Here is a 25101-nt window from a genome sequence, read left to right as displayed (position 1 = left end):
ATTAATGAGTAACAAAGTGTTCTCAAATATCTAAAACAATCTGTTACATCTAGCATGTTCTCGGATCAATCAACAATCGACGGCACCTATAAATCTATTAATGGTGTTCATGCTTGGATTTTTCAAAAATGGGAATACGGCCTGCATTCTGTGATTCTGGACGTTCCACATAACATCCTCCTTAAACCAAACGAAAATCCTTCCACATCCTGTCGTCAGTTCCGTAAGAATTACCTTTACTAAGAAAGGGATTATATGCAGTCAGCATAAACAACATTTTAGGTCGTACTTTTTTTAAATCTTCTATTCATTTCAACATATTTCTAGTTCTTGTTTACATCATGTATATCATATAGTATACTAGCAGTAAAGAAACGTAATATTTTTGTAATATGATATTCAGAAACGGAGTCAAAATTTGATTAAATTTGACACTGAGTTATATTCATGCACTGTGAAAATGTTCCTTAATTGAAATTCAGCCGACCGTGACTCCACTCGACGCTGTGTGCAATCAGAGGTTTTTTTTCAAGAAAACGTGCATGCGGGGTACTCTTTCATCATTTTGTACTGGTAAATCATTACAAATCGAACCAATGGAACAGTGCTGATATTGAACGAAGTCGATTGGGATAGAGCCATTGCTCTGATAATGCAGGACATTTGCAACTTCATGTAGCCCAGCAATGCAGTGCCCATGAAAAAACATTATCTCGTTTAGTTGGGCGTCTCAGAGCCACAGGGACATTGGGTGACCGTCCCAAGAGCTAACGCCCGCGCGTTACGTCGCGATGTGAAGATAGAGGCACCTGTGTCTCACACTTCCGTAACGCTTCGGGACGACCTGTCCCTTACATTCCTCAGAATGATAGAATATTTACATAGAAAAGAAACCTAAATAGAAAAAGAAACTAACACTACAACTAAACTACAAAAGCTAATAACAAACAAAACATCTACATATTAATATCACCCAGTGTAATATGTTGCAATAGAAAAGTATGTTCTTATTGATTGTCAAGACTCAACTGGACTAATCAGTCTAACGCTGAACTAAGTAAAAAACAGTTATATCTATCGTGCATCCAGTGCATCCTTATAAATTATCATCTGTATTTTCCAATATTGCCTTACAGCTCACACCTGTGTCAATTACTCGATATTAAATCATCTATCATTATGTATTGATACAATATCTTGTACTTGTAATCTTTGACGGTTACTAGATTGAATTTAGATGTTTTACTATCAATTCGTCGTTGCAAATGTTGATTTTTTTGTGCAAATAAATGTAGGCCCTTTTCATTCATTTGGAATCGAAACCAATTTGTTTGTAGTTATTAGAGGTTTAAAATACATGCATTAAAAACGAGACAAGTATTGTACATTGTTTACTTGTCATACTAACTAAAAACACAAACTTCAATTCACAAGCGTAATTTTAATTTCATCTAATACGGTAATTTGGTAAAGATTAAAGGTAGAAATGAAAGGATTCTAAATTTAGTAATGTTCTTGTATTCATTAATACATACATACATGCATTACTAACAATGATACTGTATCCCGTCAACATAAACATTTTTAGGTCATATTTTTTCTTATTTTATATATATCTAATCATATTTCAGGTTTCTTGTTTACATCATGTATTTCATATAATGTACTAGCAGTAAAAAGAAACAAGTCCGTTTTGTGTAATATGATGTTTATCACGAGGAAAGAATTTGATTAAATTTGACACTGATGTTACTTTCATGGACTTTAGTTGAAATTCAGCCGACCGTGACCCCATTCGCCGTTGCGTGCAATCAGCATTCTTTTTTCAAGAAAGCATACATGTAGGGTACTCTTTCACCATTATGTGCTGGTAAATCATTACAAATAGAACCACTGGAACAGTGTCGAGACTGAATGAAGTCGATTGGGATAGAGTCATTCCTCTGATAATACAGGGACATTTACAACGTCATGTAGCCCAGTAATATGGTGTACATGAGATAACACTATACCGTTTAGTTGTGCGTCTCATAGCTACAGAAAGATCGGGTTATCGACCTGGGAGAGAACGGCCGTGCGTTACGTCACGACGTCAAGATATATATATATATATATATATATATATATATATATATATATAGCACACACGTAATCGATTTCATACGTCGATAGAGATTACAGGCCAAATTCTCGGCACTCATGGTCAGCCAATGTGTTCAGAAACGGTTAGGAATTGTTATTGGAGTTTCATTCAAGGCCACGACGTCACTATGTTGGTCCGCCACTTACGCAAAGGCAACGCCACTATCAAATGCAGTGACTGCTTGCAACTGCACCTAATCGGTTTTGTTTGGCCCATTGGATACGCATGATCTTTACTGACAAGTCTATCTTTTACACTCTATAGGTCAGAGGGACCACGACGTGTCTATCGACGTAATGGTGAGCGACATTCTGACACTTGCGTAACGGAAAGCAACAAAATTGGGATGTAAGATATGTTATGGTATGAACAGAGTTATCTCAAGAGGTGAAAACACCTCACATTGTCATCCACAGCAATGTTACAGCAGTACCAAATCGGGGTATTGGGACAGCACGTGTTTTTATCTATCAACGCAACCCTACGTTGCAGCAGGACTAGGTGAATTCGCATGTTGTTAAGGTCTGTTGTGAGTTTCAAGTTCAAAACAACGTCAGAATTCTTTATTTACCAGCATAAAGTTCCGATTTGTCCCCAATCGAGCGTTTGTGGGACGAGCTGGATAGAAGGGTTAGGGAGCGCGTTAACGTTCGACATAACGACGCTCAACTCACGTAGGTCTTTATTCAGGAGTGAAATAATATCCCTCGGAGGTCAATAAACAATTTGATAGGGTCAATTTTAAGGAGAGTAAGAGCAGCCTGAAGCCGGGGGTAGGCATACAAGCTACGTATTTAGATTGGGAAACGGCGTAGTTGTTTTACGGATATCAATGCAAACGCGGGCTGCTTAATTTAGGCATATGTTTGGCGCTTACGACCGTTCAGTAGGAATGTATCTGTATCGTCTCACACCTGCATTGTTCATGCATCTAGTGTATCCTTATAAATTATGATCTATATTTTTCATTGTTGGCTTACAGCTCACATATGTCAAAGACTCGATATGAAATCATGAAGTATTATAAAGTATGTTGGGAGGTTACTAAATTGAATTTAAACGTTTTACTTTTCATTGTTCATTTTGAATATTGATGTTTTTGTGCAAATAAATGCAAGAAATTTTTTATTAATTTGTAATAGAAGCCATGGATATTTTTTTTTAGAGTTATTAGAGGTTTGAAATGTATTCATTATATAAAAGAGACTAAGTATTGTGAATCGATTTACCTGTCATAATAATTAACAAACATAAAATTCACAAGTGTAATATAATTTCATCCGATATGGTAATTTGGTAAATATTAAGGGTAGAATTAAAAGGATTTTTAATTCATTAATGTTAATGCAACATGCGTACACACATATATCTGTATACATACACACATACATAGATGCATGTTCATACATACATAGTCTTAAATATTCTTTATTTTAGAGATGTGTCATAGCTATATACTCCCAATATGTTCTACATTGTATTCTGATGTTTATTAAAGCAACAAAATATATAATTACTAGTTTTCCCCACCTGCATTTTTCTTGAAATAACGCACTGTACGTGTATCGAGAACTTTGTTACCAGCATTATATTTCATAATTTTTATTTGTTTCATTTCTTCATGAAGATGTGTTGTAAATAACTGGGTATCTCAATTTCTATCTGAAAGGGTGAAGTTATCGAACAGTGATCAATCTCATATTTTTATAAAGATTCAAATTTTCGTAAAGGGCAAACATGGACCCTAGAAACACCAGAAGTGGGATCAGGTGCCTAGGTGAAGGAGGCATCCCCTATTTACCGGTCACATAAGCCGTGAGCTACATCATAAACAGATATATTTTTTCATCAATTCTAATGCATTGATTTTACTCTGTTTATTTTCTAAAGACTTCAAAATAATATGCAACCTTCTTCTACCACAGTAAAGCTGGTCTTTCGGACACTATGTCATTTCTCGACTCAAAAATGAATAGCAGATTCGCCAGTGTTTAGGTTATACATGGTATACAAATTATTTACATGAATAGACGATACAGAAATAATGTTATTGACTTTACAAAACTCCTCCACATGAGAGTAACAGAGTGGATCTACAGCATGACGTTAGAAATCAATTATAATGTTGAATGATATTAGTGACTGGAAACAAATCTATAACAGAAAAATACCAGACCTTCGAGATAGTAAAATCAAAAATTGATAATATTGCACCCTTCCTCTTAGACACTGGGGGGTGTCACGTAACATATGTTCTGTAGTATCCTCATATGTATACAGATTACATTGCATTACTCAGCTTGAAAGGTTTTACCGTATATCTTTGTAAATGCTGAATCGATGGATGTAGAATTACATGAAAGCAGAAAAATGAAATGTTCTGTTCAATAAAGGAAAACAAATCTTACAGAGAAAAATAAAAAAGATATCTGAGTTTCCATACCTCATATTCCCTATTCCCTCATATTCCTTAACTCAACACTCTCGTTTCTGCTATTAAGAATATACGAAGTAATTGCTAGAATGAATTTATTTTTGGTGTCGTGGTTTCACATGTGGACAATAATCTATTTTCGTCTTTCAGTGAAACGGTCAGACTTCGCCCTCACATCTCATACTGTGTGAATGTAGACGTGCATAATATCTGCGTACCCGTGATCTGAAAAAAAAAACCCATATCATAATAGTACATCTACAACATGAAATTCCCATGTGTCCTCACAAAGCACCACATGTTCTCTAGTGCTGAAAAGTATAAACTATATGTATCTGGAATCTGAACTACATGTTTGAATCTCTAATTATACAAATGGAATACTTGAATCTTTTCTTTAAAAAAAGTTTGAATCTAATTTACAATTACGATGCGTAACAATTTGAATAATTTCGGCAAAGATTCGGCTCGGCTGAATGTTTGGACTAACGGCTTCACCGAATCTCAGAGCAGTCCTTAATAATTCATGTCTGGAATTTTTTTTTCAGCTTCGGCTGGTTTAGCAATTAATGTGCAGTTAGGTGACACTGATGTTCGCTTCAAATATTACACTATTTCTATATCACGACATCAATATAGGGAAATTGATATACATGCATAATATTAAGATTTGTTGTACAAATACACTTTAGAAGATTTCTAAACGCGCAATCGTATTTTAGATATTTGAATCATATTTCCCTGAAACCGAACGGTTCCTCACTAATACATGTACAAATTACAATTTTCTTTGCCCAAAGATACGTTGTGGTACTCTGGTTCAAACTTGTCAATCCGCATGGTTCTTGCAATGAAGAAGACTTGTTACAACGATGGAAAATGTTTACAGACAATAAATAGACGATAGACAAACTAACTACAAGCGGAAAAAGCTAATTTGAGTCTGCAACCGAGGTATAGTACATATAGAATTATGTGATACTACTAAAAACAACTCTCTCTCTCTCTCTCTCTCTCTCTCTCTCTCTCTCTCTCTCTCTCTCTCTCTTACCCTGACCCCACTGAGTAATTATTGACCCTTTATTATAGATAAAAAGCGGATGGTTTCCATTGTTTGCCCAGGTGCACACTCCATCAGTACTGTCTAACACCAAAAACCATCCAGCATTACTGGCACATCCACGGGAATCCCTGTTGACAGAGTGATGTCATTTTTACAAGTAAAGAATTTAATTTTAGATCACCTGCGATTCCCACACTCTGAGACTGATCATGGAAACTGCAAAATGTATTAATTCAAAATGGCGTTTAATGTTAAAATATTGTATTCACCCTTTTATAGAGAAGTAGGTTGTGTTGGATGTCTTGAGATCGGACCAACTACCATGGAGAAGTCTGGACTTGCTAAACCAGTTTAGTTTGTCGCTTCCACTTCCATCAAATTCTAAGAACGCAAATATGTTTCCCTGTCCACCGAATGTTACTCGAATCTGTAAATACAATATCCAAAACAATCATTTACAATTGAATATGCCAAGTACTTGTATTTATGTTTGATGTACATTGTTTTGCCGACACTTGAAATAAAATTCACGTTTTGCGAATACATCTAACGATGTTTGGAAATTTGAAAATTGAAGAACATTTTCCATTTTAATGTCTCCTCACGAAAGAAATGATAACGTTTTATCTTTCTATTTGAAATAATATCGTACTAGGTGCAAATGAAGCGCCTAGTAGTCAAGAAAACAAGACAATATATTTTTTTCAAAAAATATATATTTGAATTCCAGAAGAATGTGCAGTGTATCATTTTCATATTGGAATTTCCATATAGTCTAGCATTTCTCATCAGCAGTAGGACACATTACACATAACCTATTTATACGTTATTCAGCTACATGTAAATACATGTCTTACAATGTAGCAGAAATCAAGTTTCTTTGGTTTTTGTTTTTTGGGGGGTTGGGGTTGGGGTTGGGGGTCTTTTTCAGTACCGCAGAATTCAGTAATACTTTGTGAGTAAACAATATTCACGTTAGTTTGCGAGAGGCTTCTTTCGCGTTATCAAAATATTGATTAATAATTCATAAATGAATTAAGTGCTTTTATGGTAGCATAGCGATCTTTATTTTACGTTATTTCGAACAGACTGAACGACGACTGTAATAATTTTAGTCCTTAATCTAAAATGAGAAAGGTAAGCAAATATATAAACATACTTTCACAATATTGAGTGATTTCCATTTGTCAATTAGAGGACTTCGGAGATGTGTCACATTGTCCCTCCAGTTATCCAGATTGAATTTAAGAGGAAGACAACCTGAGTCTGTTGTACATACTGCCGGGGACATTGTATTCCTGGCATGAAGAACACTCTTTCCGTTACCACTCACTGCATGAAAAACTAATTTCCAATCTGAAAATGAATATCAGAATTGAAATGGTGTATATCAACTTGTAGTCTCTAAATGACGAATTCTTAGCTTGCCATAGCTTCTTTCGTTAAAATCACAGTAATACACTTCTGGCAACACCAGGAATGTAACTGCAAACTTTATTTGAGTGAAGAGCTGATGAACAATTGACCACCACATGATGAAAGTCAATAAAATGTTAGAATTTGTCTATATTTTGTTTTGGTGACTACTCCTCAGTTTCGTCAAGCTCCTCGAATTCAAAACGGAAACTCGGCGTCATGTTAGGCGAGATGGTACACTAACGCATTTTCATTGAACACTATGGATGAGTATCATCAGTGGTTAGTCTAACTCAATATCCCGCCTTTCCGTTTTTCCATCTCATCATGGGTCTATAATAAAGAGTGAAAACGAGCAATGCTTGGAGGAGGGGTTGTGAAAAAACCAACATTTTGTGGCACTACACCCACAACTGGTGACGTCTTTACATGTTTAAAAATATAAACAACGTACAGACAAAACATTTTCAAAGTGGCCATACATGTTAGATAATTGACATTAAATGACTGAGTGTGTGAGTACATTGTAAGTGGATAGATGGGTGTGGTCGAGGCATCATCATATAGTTTACATTTAAATTTCAAAGACCCTCAGCAGTAAAGTTTACAGTAATCCAAAATCGATCGATCCTTGCACTACCAATCGATTTTCAATCGACATATTTGTCGGAATAAGACGTGTGGAACTTTTTCGTTGTTCTACCATAATTCCAATTTCTTTCTTCACTTTCGTAATCTTCATAGATTGTGAACTCTGGGGGGTTTTTTTTGTCGATCTAGTTATCCAATACAACCTATCATTGGGTCAAATGTTGTTTGACGTGTTTCATATACCGATTGTTAGGCCATCCTTGGCACACTTATTTTGACTACGGATAACTCCGTTTACCTGATCAAGATATGGGGTTCACGGCGGGTGTGACCGTTCGACAGGAAATACTTACTCACCTAGGCACTTGCTCACACCTCTGGTTTATCCAGGTGGCGTGTTTGCCGAGTTCTCTATTTTGTGTTAGTATTGATTATAGGAGTTATGAAATTGATCACTGTCAGTTATCTACACCTTTCCTTTAATAAATCTTAAGAAAAACAGGATAAGATATAAATATAATTTTTATAGAATTACTCAACTTTCTGAAGCTGTGTATAGCACAACAAACCGTCACTTACTATCTCCGTGTCCATACACTACGCTCGTCGAGAAAACCATCAAACCGAGAAACCGTAAAACGCCAGATGAGGAGGACATGGTGAACTAAATAAAATAATGGAATTTACCGAGATCATTTTAAAAATCATTTCCGGACGGTATCGAATATATCAATCAACAATTGAAGTTGCCAAATTCCAGATAAAAGATACGGTGCTGTCATCAACTTTGATTATAGGACACATTTGTTATCCTGTGTACATATACGGGGACAGATCTGAACTGCTCAACGTTGAGTAATGATCTACTCTTTGTAATTATAAGAATATTTTTCGTTTTCACAAATTTGTTTCGAAAGAAATAAAAGAAAAACTCTCACCTTGTTTTAACTATGTATCCACTGTACAATTTCCTAAACCACAAAAGCTTTAACTTATATAGAAATACAAAAAGATAACTCCACCCTCTAAGAATTTCCGTCCTTTGCTTGATCTTATCGCCTTACATTGTTCCTCCCAAATATTCTACGCATTTTATCTATCAAAGGCAAGTATCGCTATATCCTTATAGATTTATTCCGTTCGATAAATCGAGTAGAGGACATTAAGAAAACAAATTAAAACTTCATCAATAAATTATCATACATATCATAAACACGGACGATCGGCCATTGTAAATGAAATTATCTTCAGTATCCTGGTGCCCATGTACATGTAGAGTGCCTAAATTCTTGTGAAAAAACACTCAAACACACACACAGCATATAATCACTCACACACTAACGGTTGCGTTGCTATATCACCTCTCACAATGAATTGTGTGGTATTCACCCACCTATGTAACCCAAAAAGTCAAAAGTAGATTACCTCTAATTGTTGTTTTATTCATTTCTTTTAGCATATTTGGTATTGTAGTTCCCGTACCCTACTAGAGTGAATTGGCATATCATTTTGTTTTCTTCGTTTCCGTTTCACTGTTTCTATACAGTTTCCAGTCACGTGAACTAATGTCGTTTTGCACCAGAACATATTATAAAACTCGGATCTTTGTTTTATAAGCAAACATTGTCAGCCTTAAAAAGAAATTCAACCCTCGTGGTTCATCTCACAATTTAGAAATTCTCAAAACATTAGTGTCATGCAAATTGGAATTACTTCTGTTTTAGTACAGGTAGCTAATAACAGCATCATGTACTGCTAATCAAAACTTTCATCTAAAAATATTATTGATTTCCTAGTCTGACTAAATTCTACGTATGGTATGTTTAAATGTGTTAATATCAAATTGGGGGGGGGGGGGGCTTACCGATAGTGTGTTTCATTTTTTCCTGAAGGGATAATACATTTAAATTTGCAGAGACAATGAAATATAATAGTAACTCAAAGAAGAAAAATGTTGCAAAAATTTCAGTCGAGCCTAAAAGATAAAAGTTTGATATATGTACCGGTAACTACCAAAGATTATTAATCTAATTTATGAACACCATTTTACATTTGTATGGATTCGTGCACTTTTAAACACAAAGCTTACATGTGCTTATCCGATATTATCTAATTGAAAAAGAATAAGCAGCCATATAACATTTTGAAGTGAAATTTGGAATTCATTTTCGTTTAAATCGCATGTGTATAGAATACTGTGTTGCTCCAATTTTTCAAACCTTGGAAATTAAAGTATCTAGAGTTGCTGTTGTTTTCAGTTGTATGTATCTTTGTAACATAATGCATATACTGGTTCATATGATATCTGTATAATACTGTGGTCTGTATATATGTTTTGGAACTAATTAGGTTATGCTGTATAAATAAAGGTAATATCAACATTATTATCTTTATTACTATCATTATCATAATTATCAAGTCCCGTGGGGATCCGGTTTAGACTAGGTCTTCAGTACACCTTGATTGTTTTAAGAGGCGACTAAATGAGGCAGTCTTTTGATAAACACAGAAAAGGTGCGTTTTAGTTTTCTCGCCTTTTGGGATTTAGAAAAAGTAATATTTAGTGAAATATCTCTTAACTTTTCCTTAACTATTCTGGAATATAAGAAATGAGTATCATATACATACATGTTCACGTTTGGGTGTGTGTGTGTGTTTTTTGTATCTGCTGTCACAGTCCCTTAACTTTTTTGTTATGTATCCAATGCTACATCTCAATACATGTAATTATTCAAGAATTTCATGAAACTAAGGATGCACTGCATGGTCCCGTATCCCGAGACCATTGTCCTTTGAAATTTAATTGGAAAGATAATATTCAAATGTATAACAACACATATGGTGCTGTATTTGTTATTTTGTTTGTCTTTTGAACTTTAATAACATCAATAACTCAATTACGTGATAAAAAGTGTTATAAAGCTGTCAATATTGGGTTTTTTCCTCGTTCAGAGGTTCTAATTTATGATGTTTTCACAATGAATGTGCCTTCTATCCTCAATATTCATATTAAACAAAATATCGTATATTTCATCTTCCCTCTAAGAACACTGTACCCTTTTCTACACAAATCTTATTAAAAAAGATTTGCGAATCTTGTTATTAAGGTGAAGATAACGAACAGTGATTAATGTTTTCAAGTATCTTTATCTAGGAATATGAAATGTACAAGGAGTGAATCTGGAGAAAAATATGTATGTAAAATTAAATATGTTAAAGACAAACTGGGGGAAGAAATCAGCTATATACGTTAATGTACAACAGATCACGTAATACTATAGGTAAAAGAACGTTATGAAGAGGGCAGTGGGTGTATTGTAAAGAAATATATACCTAATGTGTCTGATATATGGAATACTGTTAACAGGTACCAGACATAATGTGTCTGACATTTGGAATACTGTTAACAGGTACCAGACATAGTTGTGTCTGACATATGGAATACTATTAACAGGTAGCAGACATACTGTGTCTGACATATGAAATACTGTTAACAGGTACCAGACATAATGTGTCTGATATATGGGATACTGTTAGCAGGTACATCTCTTTCAAAATTCAAGGCAAACACAATGTTGTGGTGCTCCTTTTTTTCAGGACCAATGTCGTAAAACCAAATATATGTATTTACTTATTGGAAACACAACCTTTAGAATATACAAAGATACAATTGAATGCATTTATTATATAGATTAGAATCTTTAAGTAAACCGTCATACGATATGTAAACAATTGTTTAAAAAATCAATTTCATTTTATCCAACGTTATTAAACTATCTAAATGTTACATTGAACACAAATCAAATGTTTTTAAAATCTTACGGAGGTAAAGGAACATAACTATTGTGAGGAGACCAGTCCTATCTATCCTATGGGGATACGGTTTAGAATAGGTTCAGTACCCCTTGCTTGGGGCGGTCCTTCGAATGAGATTGCTAAAGCAAAGACAGCGAGTCACAGCAGGTGTGACACGATAAAGATCCCTCGCTACTCAAAGGTTGCACATAAGTTCCAAGATAAGACCTAAATTTTGAAGCCCTTAACCTGCAACGGTGACGTCTCCATATGAGTGAAAAATTCTCAAGAGAGACGTTAAACAGCATACAACCAAACACCTAGTCCTTCCTTAGTATAGGGACGTGAGGGGACTCTTTCGCTTTGATGATACATCTCTCTTAAACAACCGTATTATATTCAGTGATATATCTTTGACTATTAGAGATAGCATTTTCATAACTTACACACAATGTACCAATTTACATTGTAAAGGAATAGCTAACAGTGTACTAATTATTTCGTTATTCCCCGATGGGAGTGTTCATCAAGAATAAAGAAATTAAATCATTAGAGGTAAATATTTAAACACATATTATACCACGAATAAGCAATAAAAATGGAAGAAAATGTTTTGAGAAATAGCAATAGCTGACATACATGTACAAACCTACGCTTTAGGAGTATTTAACCAGACGTAATTTCCTTAAGGTTACGAATAATAGAAATCGGTAGCCGTTTGTTGACAGCAAATTTTAAAGACTGATGTCTAGTACCTGCACCCCACATAACCCGCTTAACCTACTTACGTTTTTACCACCCTTGGGCTACATGTATAAGGTCAAGTAAAATCTTCTTATCACTTCTTTTTTACTTCCATCGGTAAAACACATTTCTGCTTTTTCTCCTGAGCTACAGATTTAAAATCAACCAATCTTGCTATAAAATATTCCTGGTTGACGGAGTTTTCAAAACTGTTCAATTGAAGGGTAACATACTCTCCAAAAAGGGGGGAAATTAAGAAATAGTACAAATATATTAGCTTCATAATAAGAAACTTCTTCACAATAGATTATCCATCATGGAAAAGAATGCATTTATGTATCTATTACAAACGAAAAAGACAATTTGGGCATCCTCTTTAAGAGCATATTCACAATTTGGACTAAGAATGGTATTGCATCTATATATAAGTCATAATTCAAAATACAGGTATACCTAAATTTCTTATAAAAATATATTTGGAAACCACTTTCCTGCAACAAAGTAATAAAATCCCGAAAAGCCATGACACTGTATCTAGAATGTACTCATCGTAAGGTTTTGGTTTTTTCATGGGTATAAAGATGGTTAAAAATTCTTTTGAAATAAAAAGCAGGTTCACGCTAACCTAAGTGTGTATCATATCCTCTAGTGATCAGGCTATCTACCAGTGGCTCACGACATTCGATGGTTAGCAGGAAATGTTGACTCCTCTCCTCTACAATATGTTCTAAAAGAATTTGAAAATATCACCCAAACACGAGTGTAATAGGCTGAATTTTATTTAGCATTAAAGTGGCAGAGACGCGATTTGAGCTTTAAAAAATCAACATTTATATTTGTCCATTTACATTTATTACAATGCTTAACTGAAGTATTTCTAATAGTCAAACAAACTTTGAGTATCATTTGTTGAGTTACAAGTAAGATAGAGCACTTACAACCATTTGTTATGTAAACAAAGTTCGTGTCATGTTTTTGTTTACATATAGATTGCTTTATGTTATAGAAAATATATTTTGAAATAAAAATTATCTTTTTAAGAATTATTCAATTACGAGATGATTTTATGAGAGTCGTGTTTGTGATGACGAAAGGTATTTCACAACATGTGTTCGAAAACGTCGTATACATTATGTAAATGTATATGTCACAGCTTGTAAGACAATTGTCTTAAAGTGTTCAAATTTAATTAAATCTTTTTAAAGATAATATCCATAATAAACATTATAATTTCTGTCACACAATGTTAATATTTTATCTCTTTGAACTGTTCTTTGTATGTACCTTTCTTATCACTGATGTTTTCAATCTTCAATAGCAGTTCAATATTTGTTGTAAATGTGATTTTCTTTTCGATGCCAATTTAAAGTTGCAAGCATTTTCATAAACGATGTCAATACGGAAAAAACGAGGAATTCTAAAATTCACCTCCACATTTTTATCACTTGAATACCTATAACATGTATACGTACGTTTTAATCACAAGTAGTTTGTATCTTAAATAAACACACTCATTAAATTTTTAGAATTTATTCCATATTATCGGACACTAAAATATGTGTGAAAGTTCACTCTTCATTCTTCATGATGAAAGTGGATTTGCCGATTCCTCGTGGAAATCTTTCAAAACAACTCTCCATGAGCAGTACCTGTTTTGGTCACTATTAAGTTTGACCAGAACAACGTGGTTGAGAAGGGTGTCTTGGGTTTTATTTGTTTTTGTCTGTTTACTGTTGATTCTGATGTTGATAAGACAGGCAGCATTCAGTCATTGTAATGATTCATAACTCTTCCGCATTGGTCTCGTTTCTTTGTATGAAATAAATATGAAAAACAAGAACTTGATACATTGTCAGAATGGGTTAAAAGCATAAGAGGGATATTAAAATCCCGCATTAGACACATGAAAACAAAAGTACGTACCATCTATCCTTCTGTGTTTAGTAAACCAGAAGTGATAAAAGAATTAGATAGGTTACATGAGGAATATGTTTTGGTTCCAGCTGACAAAGCTAGTAACAACATTGTCTTTGTTTGTAAGGCTCATTATTACAACTGTATTTTAAACGAACTTGGCATTAATTCCACTTTTGGTAATCATACTTATACTCCAACTGCCCTTTCAAAAGACGAAATTCTTCAAAACCATGCTTCAGTTTTAGACACATTTAATATTCCAGTCAATGGGTCGAATGAATATGAGTTACCGTACCTATACTGGATTCCTAAACTACATAAAAACCCTTACAAACAAAGATACATTGTTGGATCCAGTAAGTGCTCTACCAAGCCCCTATCTTTGCTCCTCACGAAAATGTTAACAGCTGTGAAGGAGAAACTTCAAACTTACTGTGCAACTACATATGCCAGAAGTGGTGTTAATCAAATGTGGATTCTAAAAAATTCTAAAGAACTTTTAGTAAACTTGAAATCACAGAATTTTTCCCAAATCAATAGCATTAAAACCTATGACTTTTCAACACTATATACGACCATTTGTCACGATAAATTAAAGACTAAACTTTTTGACATCATAGACAGTTGCTTCTTCAACAAAAACGGAAAACGGAAATATTCATATCTAGTGATCAGTCATTCAAAAACTTACTTTGTTAAACACCACTCTGATTCCACGCACAAGTACTCTGAAGTTGAAATAAAAAATATGCTAGAGTTCCTCATTGACAATATCTTCGTGGTCTTTGGTGATCAGGTCTTCCAACAGTTTGTTGGAATTCCCATGGGCACGAATTGTGCTCCTTTGTTAGCTGACCTGTTTTTATATTCATATCAAGCAGAATTTATTCAAAAACTTCGACGTGAGAAGAAAAAATCTCTCGCTGTGACCTTCAATTCGACTTTTAGATATATCGATGACGTTTTGTCTATTAACAATGATAGCTTTCATTCATATGTCGATTTGATATATCCCTGTGAGCTGGAAATAAAGGACAACACAGAGTTGTCCACTTCTGCTTCATACTTAGATATTTTATTGAAAGTAGACATTAACGGCAAACTAACAACTCAACTGTACGACAAACGGGATGATTTCAGCTTCTCCATCGTCAACTTCCCACATTTATGTAGCAATATTCCATTATCACCTGCATATGGTGTTTATATATCTCAACTGATTCGATATGCAAGAGCTTGTTCTGGGTGTAGTCAGTTTTTAAAGCGAGGTAAGCTACTGACAAACAAGTTGATGGTACAGGGATTTCAACAGTCTCGATTGAAGTCAGCATTTTGCAAATTCTATGGTCGTTATAACGATCTAGTTCGTCAATACAACCTCGCATTGGGTCAAATGCTGTCTGACGTGTTTCATACCGATTGTTAAGCCGTTCTTGGCACACTGATTTGACTGTGGATAACTCCGTTTACCTGATCAGGATATGGGGCTCACGGCGGGTGTGACCGGTCAACAGGGGGATGCTTACTCCTCCTAGGCACCTGATCCCACCTCTGGTGTGTCCAGGGGTCCGTGTTTGCCCAACTATCTATTTTGTATTGCTTGTAGGAGTTATGAGATTGATCACTGTTCGTTATCTTCGCCTTGCATTCATATCTAACTGATAAAGCTTTAACAACATTGTCTTTCTTTTTAAGCCTAATAGTACGACTGTATTTTAAACTAACATTAATTCCACATTTGGTAATCGTACTTATATTCCAACTGCCTTATCAAAATATGAAATTCTTCAAAATCATACTCACTTTAGACACATTTGATATCCTAGTCAATGGGTTAAACAGTCTGTTGGAATTTCCATGGGCACGAATTGTGCTCCTTTGTTAGTTGACATGTTTCTATATTCTTATGAAGCAGAATTTATTCAGAAACTTCTACGCGAGAAGAAAAAAATCTCTCGCTGTGGCCTTCAATTCGACATTTAGATATATCGATTACGTTTTGTCTATTAACAATAATAACGTTCATTCATATGTCGATTTGATATATCCCTGTGAGCTCGAAATAAAAGACACCACAGAGTCGTCCACTTCTGCTTCATACTTAGATATTTTATTGAAAGTAGACATTAGCGGCAAACTGACAACTCAACTGTATGACAGACGGAATGATTTCATGTACTCCATCGTCAACTTTCCATATTTATGTAGTAATATTTCATTATCACCTGCATATGGTGTTTATATCTCTCAACTGATTCGATACGCAAGAGCTTGTTCTGCATATCGTCAGTTTTTAAAGCGAGGTAATCTACTAACAAACAAGTTGATGTTACAGGGGTTTCAACAGTCTCGATTAAAACCCGCAGTTCGCAAATTCTATGGTCGATATGACGATCTAGGTCGTCTATACAACCTATCATTGGGTCAAATGCTGTCTGACTTGTTTTATACCGATTGTTAAGCTGTTCTTGTCACACTAATTTTTACTGCGGATAACTCGGTTTACCTGATCAGCATATAGGACGTTGGGTGTGATCGGTTGACAGGGGATGCTTACTCCTCCTAGGCACCTGTTCCCACCTCTGGTGTGTCCAGGGGTCCGTGTTTCCCCAACTATCTATTTTGTATTGCTTGTAGGAGTTATGAGATTGATCACTGTTCGTTATCTTCACCTTTCATGAATATGAATCACCTTATCTATATTGGATCCTAAACTTCACAAAAACCCTTACAAAGAAAGATACGTCGCTGGGTCGAGTGAATGTTCTACCAAGTCCTATCGTTGCTCCTCAAGAAAATATTAACAACTTTAACAGAGAAACGTCAAACGCACTGTGCAACAACATATGCTAGAAGTGGTGTAAATCAAATGTGGATTCTAAAACAATCTAAAGAACTTTTAGCAAATTTGGAAACAGCATCAAAACGTTTGAGATTTCTACACTTTACACGACCATTCCTCGTGATTACTTAAAGACTAGACTCTTGACACCATAGATAGTTGCTTCTCTAACGAAAATGGACAAAACTTCATTTATTTGTATCTAATGATCAGTCATCCAAAGATTTACTTTGTTAAACACATGCTGGAGATCCTCATTGACAATATTTCCGTAGTCTTTCCAATTGGTGATCAGGTTTCCTAACAATCTGTTGGAATACCCATGGTCACGAATTGTGTTCCTTTGTTAGCTGACCTGTTTTTATATTCTTATGAAGCAGAGTTTATTCAAAAGCTGCGCTATGAGAAGACACAGTATTTTGCTGTGGCCTACAACTTGACATTTAGATATATCGACGGCGTTTTTTTTCTATTGACAATAATCATTCTCACTCATATGTCGATTTGATATATTTATGTGCATTTGATATAAAATATACCACAGAGTCCTCCACATCTGGTATATTCAGAGGTCGTGTTTGCCCATTTTTATTTTGTATTACTAGGGAGCTATGAGATCGATCACCGTTCCCTATGGAAGGTGAAGATAACGAACAGTGATCAATCTCATAACTCCCACAAGCAATACAAAATAAATAGTTGGGAAAGCACGGACCCCTGGACACACCAGAGGTGGAAACAGGTGCCTAGGGGGAATAAGCTCACAAATGTACCTTAATAGAAAATAGGAAAGTAGCACCCTAACCCAAGATTTACATATTCGTCTAACTGGCGATAATGACGATAAAACACCAATAGTATATCGGCATTACTGTTAGAATCATACCACTTTCATGATCAGTAAAAAATAATTCTTAAACATTTAAACAAGTAACCATTTAGCCCAAGTTTTACATTTTGCACTGATGCTATACAATTTTCTGTCAAAATTTTCTTAACATACGATTATATCAGTAGCTGCAGGGTAAATTAATTTATGACCTTGCATACGGTGTATAAAAAGTATCTTAAAGTATTTGGTGTAGTGTGCTACTTTTACAGCTTTATTTCAGTGTGTGACAGAGGAAAGACGGATCGACATGTTAAATGGAAGGTTTTCTCCGTTAAACATTATTGTCAATGAATGAAATCAACATAATTTCATAATATCAATAAATTCTCAGCGTTTCACATATATATATCCCATATATTCCATGTCATACATTTCAAATACTCCACATTTTGTCGGTATTTGCATGGCACACATTAAAAAATTCCTTGCATGTGTCAGCGTCACTCGATTTATAGTTCTGACGTCATCAGTTTACTTTCACATTGATCAGACAGAAATTACACGACAGCAGTATAACATTTCGAATTTATGTGGATCTTAGTACCTGCATGAACGAACTTCTTTCCACGTTGTGCAACTTTAATTCCAAATTCATGTATCATACACACATGTTAAAGCTTTGATGGAACGTATATGTCTCATTTTAACTTGGAATTTGAAACAAAATCGTCGTCAATGCTTTGGTTTATCTGCAGATCCGAGTGGTGCTTGGTGGACAAGGGAAAACATTAGCATTCTTGGAATTTGATGGGAGTGGAAGTGACAACCTAAACTGGTTTAGCAAGTCCAGACTTCTCCATAGTAGTTGGTCCGATCTCAAGACCGCCAACACTAACTACTTCTCTATTGAAGGGTACTTGATACTATGATACTATATTTTGCAAAATTGAAGTTTGTTGCATTTTATCAAATGATAAATGGGTGTGTTCATTATTACTCACATGCTGTAAGTTGCAAACATGTTTTAATAACTTTGTTATTTCTCGTTTCAGACACGACTCAGACGCCCCATACCATCTCAGAAGACACTTTTATGTCAATCAACTGTATGCCGGATGCCCTAATGATACTGGATGGTTTGTAGTTTTAGACAAGACTGATGAAGTATGTCCATGGGCAAGAAAAGGAAACTTCCCCGTGTTTTTGATCAGCACGGGCTCACAAGTTGCTAACTGGAACAATAGTAAGTCATAATTGAACTAGGATTTCATGCGATTTTGTTGCTATTGAATATGTTGCATTATTTTGTTCCCATATAAGAATCCTACTTTGGTGATCAATCGAATTCATGTTCCTAATCAGTTACAAGATCAATGAAAATTGATGTTCAGAAAAAAAAAAAAAACACGATGAAACCATATAATCGAATACAACTTAACATTTATATATGCAGAACATTATGCGGACTAAAATTAGATATATTGATTATTTGGTATGTCCGTCATTGTTCGTTATCTTCATCTTTCATGTAGCATTCATGAGATTAATAATTGTTTGTTATATTTTTATATATGGTATAAACATGCCTTTCAAATCTGTTTTAACTTTACTAACACGTCTTAATATACATTTTTGCACATACTGTAACAATGGCTCTTAATTGATTTTCTTTCTTTTTCAGACCCAGGAATCGCCGATGTGATGAACGTATACATCCAAACACTGTAATGTACATGGAAGATACCTCCATGTTGCAATAAATGTGCGTCATAAAAAATATTTCAAACAGAAGGTGTTTTATTATCCATAGCGCTAGCTATTGACTTCCGACATCTACCGGTATTCTTTATACCTCAATTGCTTTCTTAATCACTATATGTGAGTATCAACATGTTCGTTTCTTTAACCAGTATCACCGACTGGGGCAAAGGTAGACGTCATTGTATAGTGGATTAAATTCCCTGCACATCACAAGTTACGCCAACAGGTTAAAGGCTTCCATAGCGAAATGTACTATAATTCTTGTGTGAAATTACACCTCAATATTCATAAGTATAATAATGATTTCACACCGAAACAATGTTACACATATGCTGACTGCAACCGAGCTAACATAACTTCCCCGACATGGCAATTTCCAGTATCGTCAGCCTATGATCACGAAACACTTAATTTTTAAAAAACACAATGAGGATATATTTAAAAGCAAACGTTCAGGTATATGCGGACTACCAGGTGAACTTTTAATGATATACTAGACCCAGCAGCTAAGTACTTCGTTACTAGCTTGAAATTACGGATGTATATTTAATTGCTGTTATAAAATTTAGAAATTCATTTCAAATTTAAGGATTATCTCCCTCACGCATAGCTCTTATCCTTAAACAAATTTGACTCCACTTTTTTGGCCCACTGTTTTTACCTATAATACCTCTAAAACTTCATTGTTATTTCGGATTTCAAATATTTCGGTTGAGCATCACTGAAGAGATATTATTTATCGAAATGCGCATCTGGTGCATCAAAATTGGTACCGTTTAAGTTTTACATACTCCTCGTTGGCAACTCATCCCAATTCTGGTATGTCCAGAAGTCCGTGTTTGTCCAACTCTTAATTTTAAATTCCTTATAGGTGTCACGAATGACCGGCATTCCGATGATCAGCAAATACAAAAATTATCTCTCTCTCTCTCTCTCTCTCTCTCTCTCTCTCTCTCTCTCTCTCTCCCAGAAAATGAACATATTTGCATCTCTGCATGAAACTTTAAATATATATATATATATATATATATATATATATATATATATATATATAGTTGCTGCATTATGATATTGTACAGAATGTGCTTAAAAAATACAAATTAAAATCATTTATGTTTTATACTGTTTAGGGACCTTTTCCCTTTGGTTTTATGATATCCGTGTGACCATCAATGACAATGGACCTTTTGTCTACCTATGCTTTTTGCATTCCTTTAAGATGTTGCAAGCCCCATGACGAGTATAAACACATTTCTGTACACTATTTGTAATAATTGTAATATTTACGAGATTCTGACTTTGAATTCTATTTGCGATTAATATACCAAATGCTTGTAGACTGTTCTGAGATGGGACGAATCGTTCTGTAAGCTTAAAAAGTTGTGGTATATTGATTTTTTTGTTATGTCAAAAGGGTTATTCTTCACATTTTACTTTTACAACACGCCGCGTATTTCTCAATTCATATATTCTTCCTCATTGGCTTCATATCTAAATATTTTACTTGAAATACAAAATGATGCAATAAGTATTCGGATAAGATGGTGCTGTGTTTACACTCGCAGCATGCATTAGAGAAGTTTTGCTGTACTTGAAGATCTATTATATAGAAGTCGATCTACTTCCGTTTTTTAAAAAGTGTCTTCATGCGTCATATGAAATCCTGTGACTTTCTTGTCGTATGCTTCGTTTACAATATTTGAAATGGGCCAAAAAAGAAAAGAACTCGGTATTGGGGTGCAAGAAATAGTACGGAAATTACTAGAGGAAGGGAAACCAGCAGACATGTGTCAGACTTGTTGGGTATTCCAAAGTCTGCGATTGGGGATATAAAGAAAAGATTTAAGAAACGAGGTTATGTAGAAAATATGAAATGAAGCATTAGACCTTCTTCAGTAACGAAGCGTGATTAGAAAAGTTGGTATAAAGTAACACGAGGGACAACTTAGCATATATTACTCACAAATGCAATGAAAATAGAAAAGTGCCTATTTGCAAACTTACCGTGCAGTTTAATTGACATGGACATCATTATACTAGGCGTGTAGCAAAAACTGAACTCGTTTTTCAGGAAACTTACCAAACTTTTACTCTGGTGCAGCGAAAAAAAGACATCGGACTGTAAGTGGACTGTAAGTGGTCGGAATAAAGTTATATTATCAATTGAATCTGGATTCATGACAGGGTATGATTCATGAGTGTACTTTTGGCTTAAACAGAGGAAGAATGGAGGCCTAATTTGGTATCATGGCGTGGGAGAAGGGCCTGCTATGAAAGGTGAAGATAACGAACAGTGATCAATATCATAAATCCCTTAAGGAATACAAAATACTTGCAGTGAGTCGGGCAAACACTGACCCCTGGATACACCAATGGTGGGATCAGGTGTCTAGGAGGAGTAAACATACATTGTCGACCGGTCACACGTGCGGTGAATCAGGTAAGCGGAGTAATACGTAGCAAAGATCAGTGTGCCAAGAACGATCTAACAATCGATATGAAACACGTCAGACAACATTTGACCCCAAAGAAAGGTTATATTGGCAAACCAGACCATCATAACGACCATAGATTTGCAAAATACTGATTTTAAAGTGATGATATGGGGATGCATCATTTGACATAGTGTTGGAATCGTCAGGGCTTTTGAAGGCAATTTAAATGCAGAAAAGTTTCAAAAGATTCTTGGTCTGAGCCTGTGGTTCGTCCTGGTTTGCCATTGCCCCGAAGGAAACTACATTCGTCAAGATGACAATTCACCAGTGCCTAACCAATTCAACCTTTTTTACACAGGAACGTGGTTAGTACGAAGAGCTGGCCAACACAAAGTCCTGATATAAATATAATTCAAAAACATGTTACATATCAAACAGAACCTACATACACCAGTTAGCAGAATAAAGTGTCGAGATGACTCTCTTACCTTGCTAATATAGAAATGTCGTTATCTTGTTTCATCACTCTGTACATGTTAACGCCAACTCGACTTCATGACAAACTAGATGACTTCAGTTTCGTTATCGTGATATTTCTATATTCGTGTGGCAATATTCCATTACCACCAGCAGAAGGTGTCAAGGTATTTAATTTGATACACTACAGCATGTATGATCATTTTTTTTATCCTGTGGCAGATTATTAGAAATACGTTTATGTTACAGCGGGCTTTAACAGGCTTGGTTCAAATTAGCCTTTCACAAATTCTATGATCGTTCTTATCATTTTAAATATAATGCCACTAGGTCCAATGCTGTCTAACGTCTGTCATACCAATTGTTAGGTCATTATTTACACATTTATTTTGACTACGGATTATGTCGTTTACCTGATTAAGATATAGGGCTTTCGGCGGTTGTGACCGGTCATCGGGAGGTGCTTACTCCTCCTTTGAACATGACACCACTTCTTGTGTTCCCAGTTGGGGTCCGTGCTTGCTTTTCTCTCTATGTTGTATTTTTAAAAGGACTTATGAGATTAATCATTATTTGCCATTTTTTCTTTTTCATATTGGTATATCAAAGACTTCTTACTTGATTTCAAAATTAATCAATCTACCCGTGTAACCTAGTCCTTTTAGGGATATTCTGAGTTCCTGTAGTCTTTTTGTCAATTATACGATTTGAATCAGTTACTATAATACAGACCGTTCATGCGTTCATCTGTACTATTTTATCGTGAAATTAATAGAACAATGAAGGGCGTTTAAAAAGCTATGGGATCTCTGTAAATCGTTCTACGTTTGTTAAAAATATGATACAGTCATTAAAACAAAACTTTCAGTCCCTTGATGTATTGCACAAAGTTTTCATCAAAAGTTTCGGCTAATTTTGTCGAATAGTTTGTGTTCTAACATATAATCAAGTTGCCGTCTATGGTGGTGATCTTGCCGTCGATGCCGTCCGTTTTATTTGGAGTTAGCAATCATTGATCAAATGAAAATGTTCATTTTCAAGTACTAATTTCAGTCTGAAAACAATTACCTATTTTGAAGATTTTTGACATTATTGATATATTTAATTTGAGGTGGGGTGAATCTATCGGGTGATTAAATCGTTTCATTGGTTAATTATTTTCCGCCCTTTTTAGGACGGACACCTATGGCCTGTGATTTGACGTTGCTTATTACAACTATCAATATTTTGATTACGATTATCAACAGTTTGGAATTTCTGGAATAGAGTGTGAACTTGTATAATAAGATATCAAATTGATACGTCCCATGCTGACTAGTTTTCGGACCCCATACAAGTATATACAAACGAAAGTCAGAGTCAGTTTCAGTAGACTTTCAGAAACTCGGGACCAATTCATTTTTATTTTGAAATGAATACAATCATACTCAACTTTTACAACACGGAAAAGGGTAAACACGGATATCAAGCACTATTTCACGTCATACGCTGACGTCACACGGACTGCAAATATCCAATGAATCGATCTAGTGGAATATGCCCTCTGAATTTGTCAGTGATTCTTTGATGAGGTATAATGAAATCAAATATGCACCATTGTTGTTGCTGTCCTCATCGTCCTGTTTGATCGTTATTTCAAGAAAAGTATACCGGTCTGTGCACTTTGTCGATTGTTTCATTTAAAATATTTGAATCATTATCCATGATATAAACTGAGAGGATTTGAGCAGCAGTAACGATATTGTATAGGGAATTATTTTTATACTCACACTAATATTTGTTTCCACCGAAGTCATTTTATTAACTTACTTTTTTTACCTCTGTAGTACACTATACAAGAAGTTATGTCATAATGTGACATCTTAGTCATAATTACGCAGTACATGTCGATCGGAATTCCTTGAATGTATATGGCATGTCAAACGTTGCAATATTTGATCTTTTCCATTTGTATTGTATAATTTTCCATTTGTATTCTATATGTTCCATTTGCATTGTATAATTTTTCATTTGCATTGTATAATTTCCATTTGTATTGTATAATTTTCCATTTGTATTGTATAATTTTCCATTTGTATTCTATATTTTTTCATTTGTATTGTATAATTTTCCATTTGTATTCTATATTTTCCATTTGCATTGCATAATTTTTCATTTATATTGTATCCAGGAAATGTTTATTTTGATTTGTTACGAAGGATTTCATTAGTTAACGTCACTGATATACCACAAATGTAGACGTGCTTAGCACACAGGGCCGTAGCAATGACGGTTCTTTATCGTGCCATTGCCTGTGCAGCGATACGGAATATCTGTTTTTAAGGTCATTACGGAAAGACCCGTGATTCTCACTTTTAAATGCCGAGTGTTTGGCAAAGGAGCAATCACTGTCTTGGTTTGATGCGGCAATGATAGTAACGGTTCTCGAACTCACGACCTCCAGGCCACAAACCAAGCGATATATCACTGAGCTACCGCGACCAGGTCCATGCAAAACTAGTTATTTTTAAAAATACGTAGCTAGCTCTAGTAATGGCGAACCCCCCCCCCCCCCATCATTAAAAAAAATAGAACTGTCCAGAAAAGCATGCACATTTTTATTTAGTCAGAATTGAGTAGATTTGGGGGACTTAATTCGGCCCTTGGGTCCC

General features: G+C 35.0%; 1 protein-coding gene across 1 annotated transcript; it reads right to left on the bottom strand.

Annotated features, from left to right (window-relative positions):
- Nucleotides 1-5905: 5905 nt before the first annotated feature.
- Nucleotides 5906-8305, bottom strand: LOC130053627 (uncharacterized). Its single transcript, XM_056160993.1, has 3 exons — nucleotides 8227-8305; nucleotides 6800-6996; nucleotides 5906-6067 (listed from the first exon to the last, which is right to left on the bottom strand). Exons 1-3 carry the CDS (start codon nucleotides 8303-8305, stop codon nucleotides 5906-5908), a joined length of 438 nt encoding a protein of 145 aa, XP_056016968.1.
- Between the last annotated feature and the right edge of the window lie 16796 nt (nucleotides 8306-25101).

Source organism: Ostrea edulis, chromosome 3, assembly GCF_947568905.1.
Source record: "Ostrea edulis chromosome 3, xbOstEdul1.1, whole genome shotgun sequence".
Classification (NCBI taxonomy): Eukaryota; Metazoa; Mollusca; class Bivalvia; order Ostreida; family Ostreidae; genus Ostrea; species Ostrea edulis.
Note: the sequence above shows the minus strand (reverse complement) of the source record. Positions and strands in the feature narration are given on the sequence as shown.

Coding starts and splice junctions, on each gene's coding strand:
- LOC130053627 (XM_056160993.1), bottom strand. CDS start 8,305: ATGTCCTCCTCATCTGGCGTTTTACGGTTTCTCGGTTTGATGGTTTTC. Junction 6,997..8,226: donor AGTGTATGGACACGGAGATA/GTAAGTGACGGT, acceptor ATTCATTTTCAG/ATTGGAAATTAGTTTTTCAT. Junction 6,068..6,799: donor AATCACTCAATATTGTGAAA/GTATGTTTATAT, acceptor TTGTATTTACAG/ATTCGAGTAACATTCGGTGG.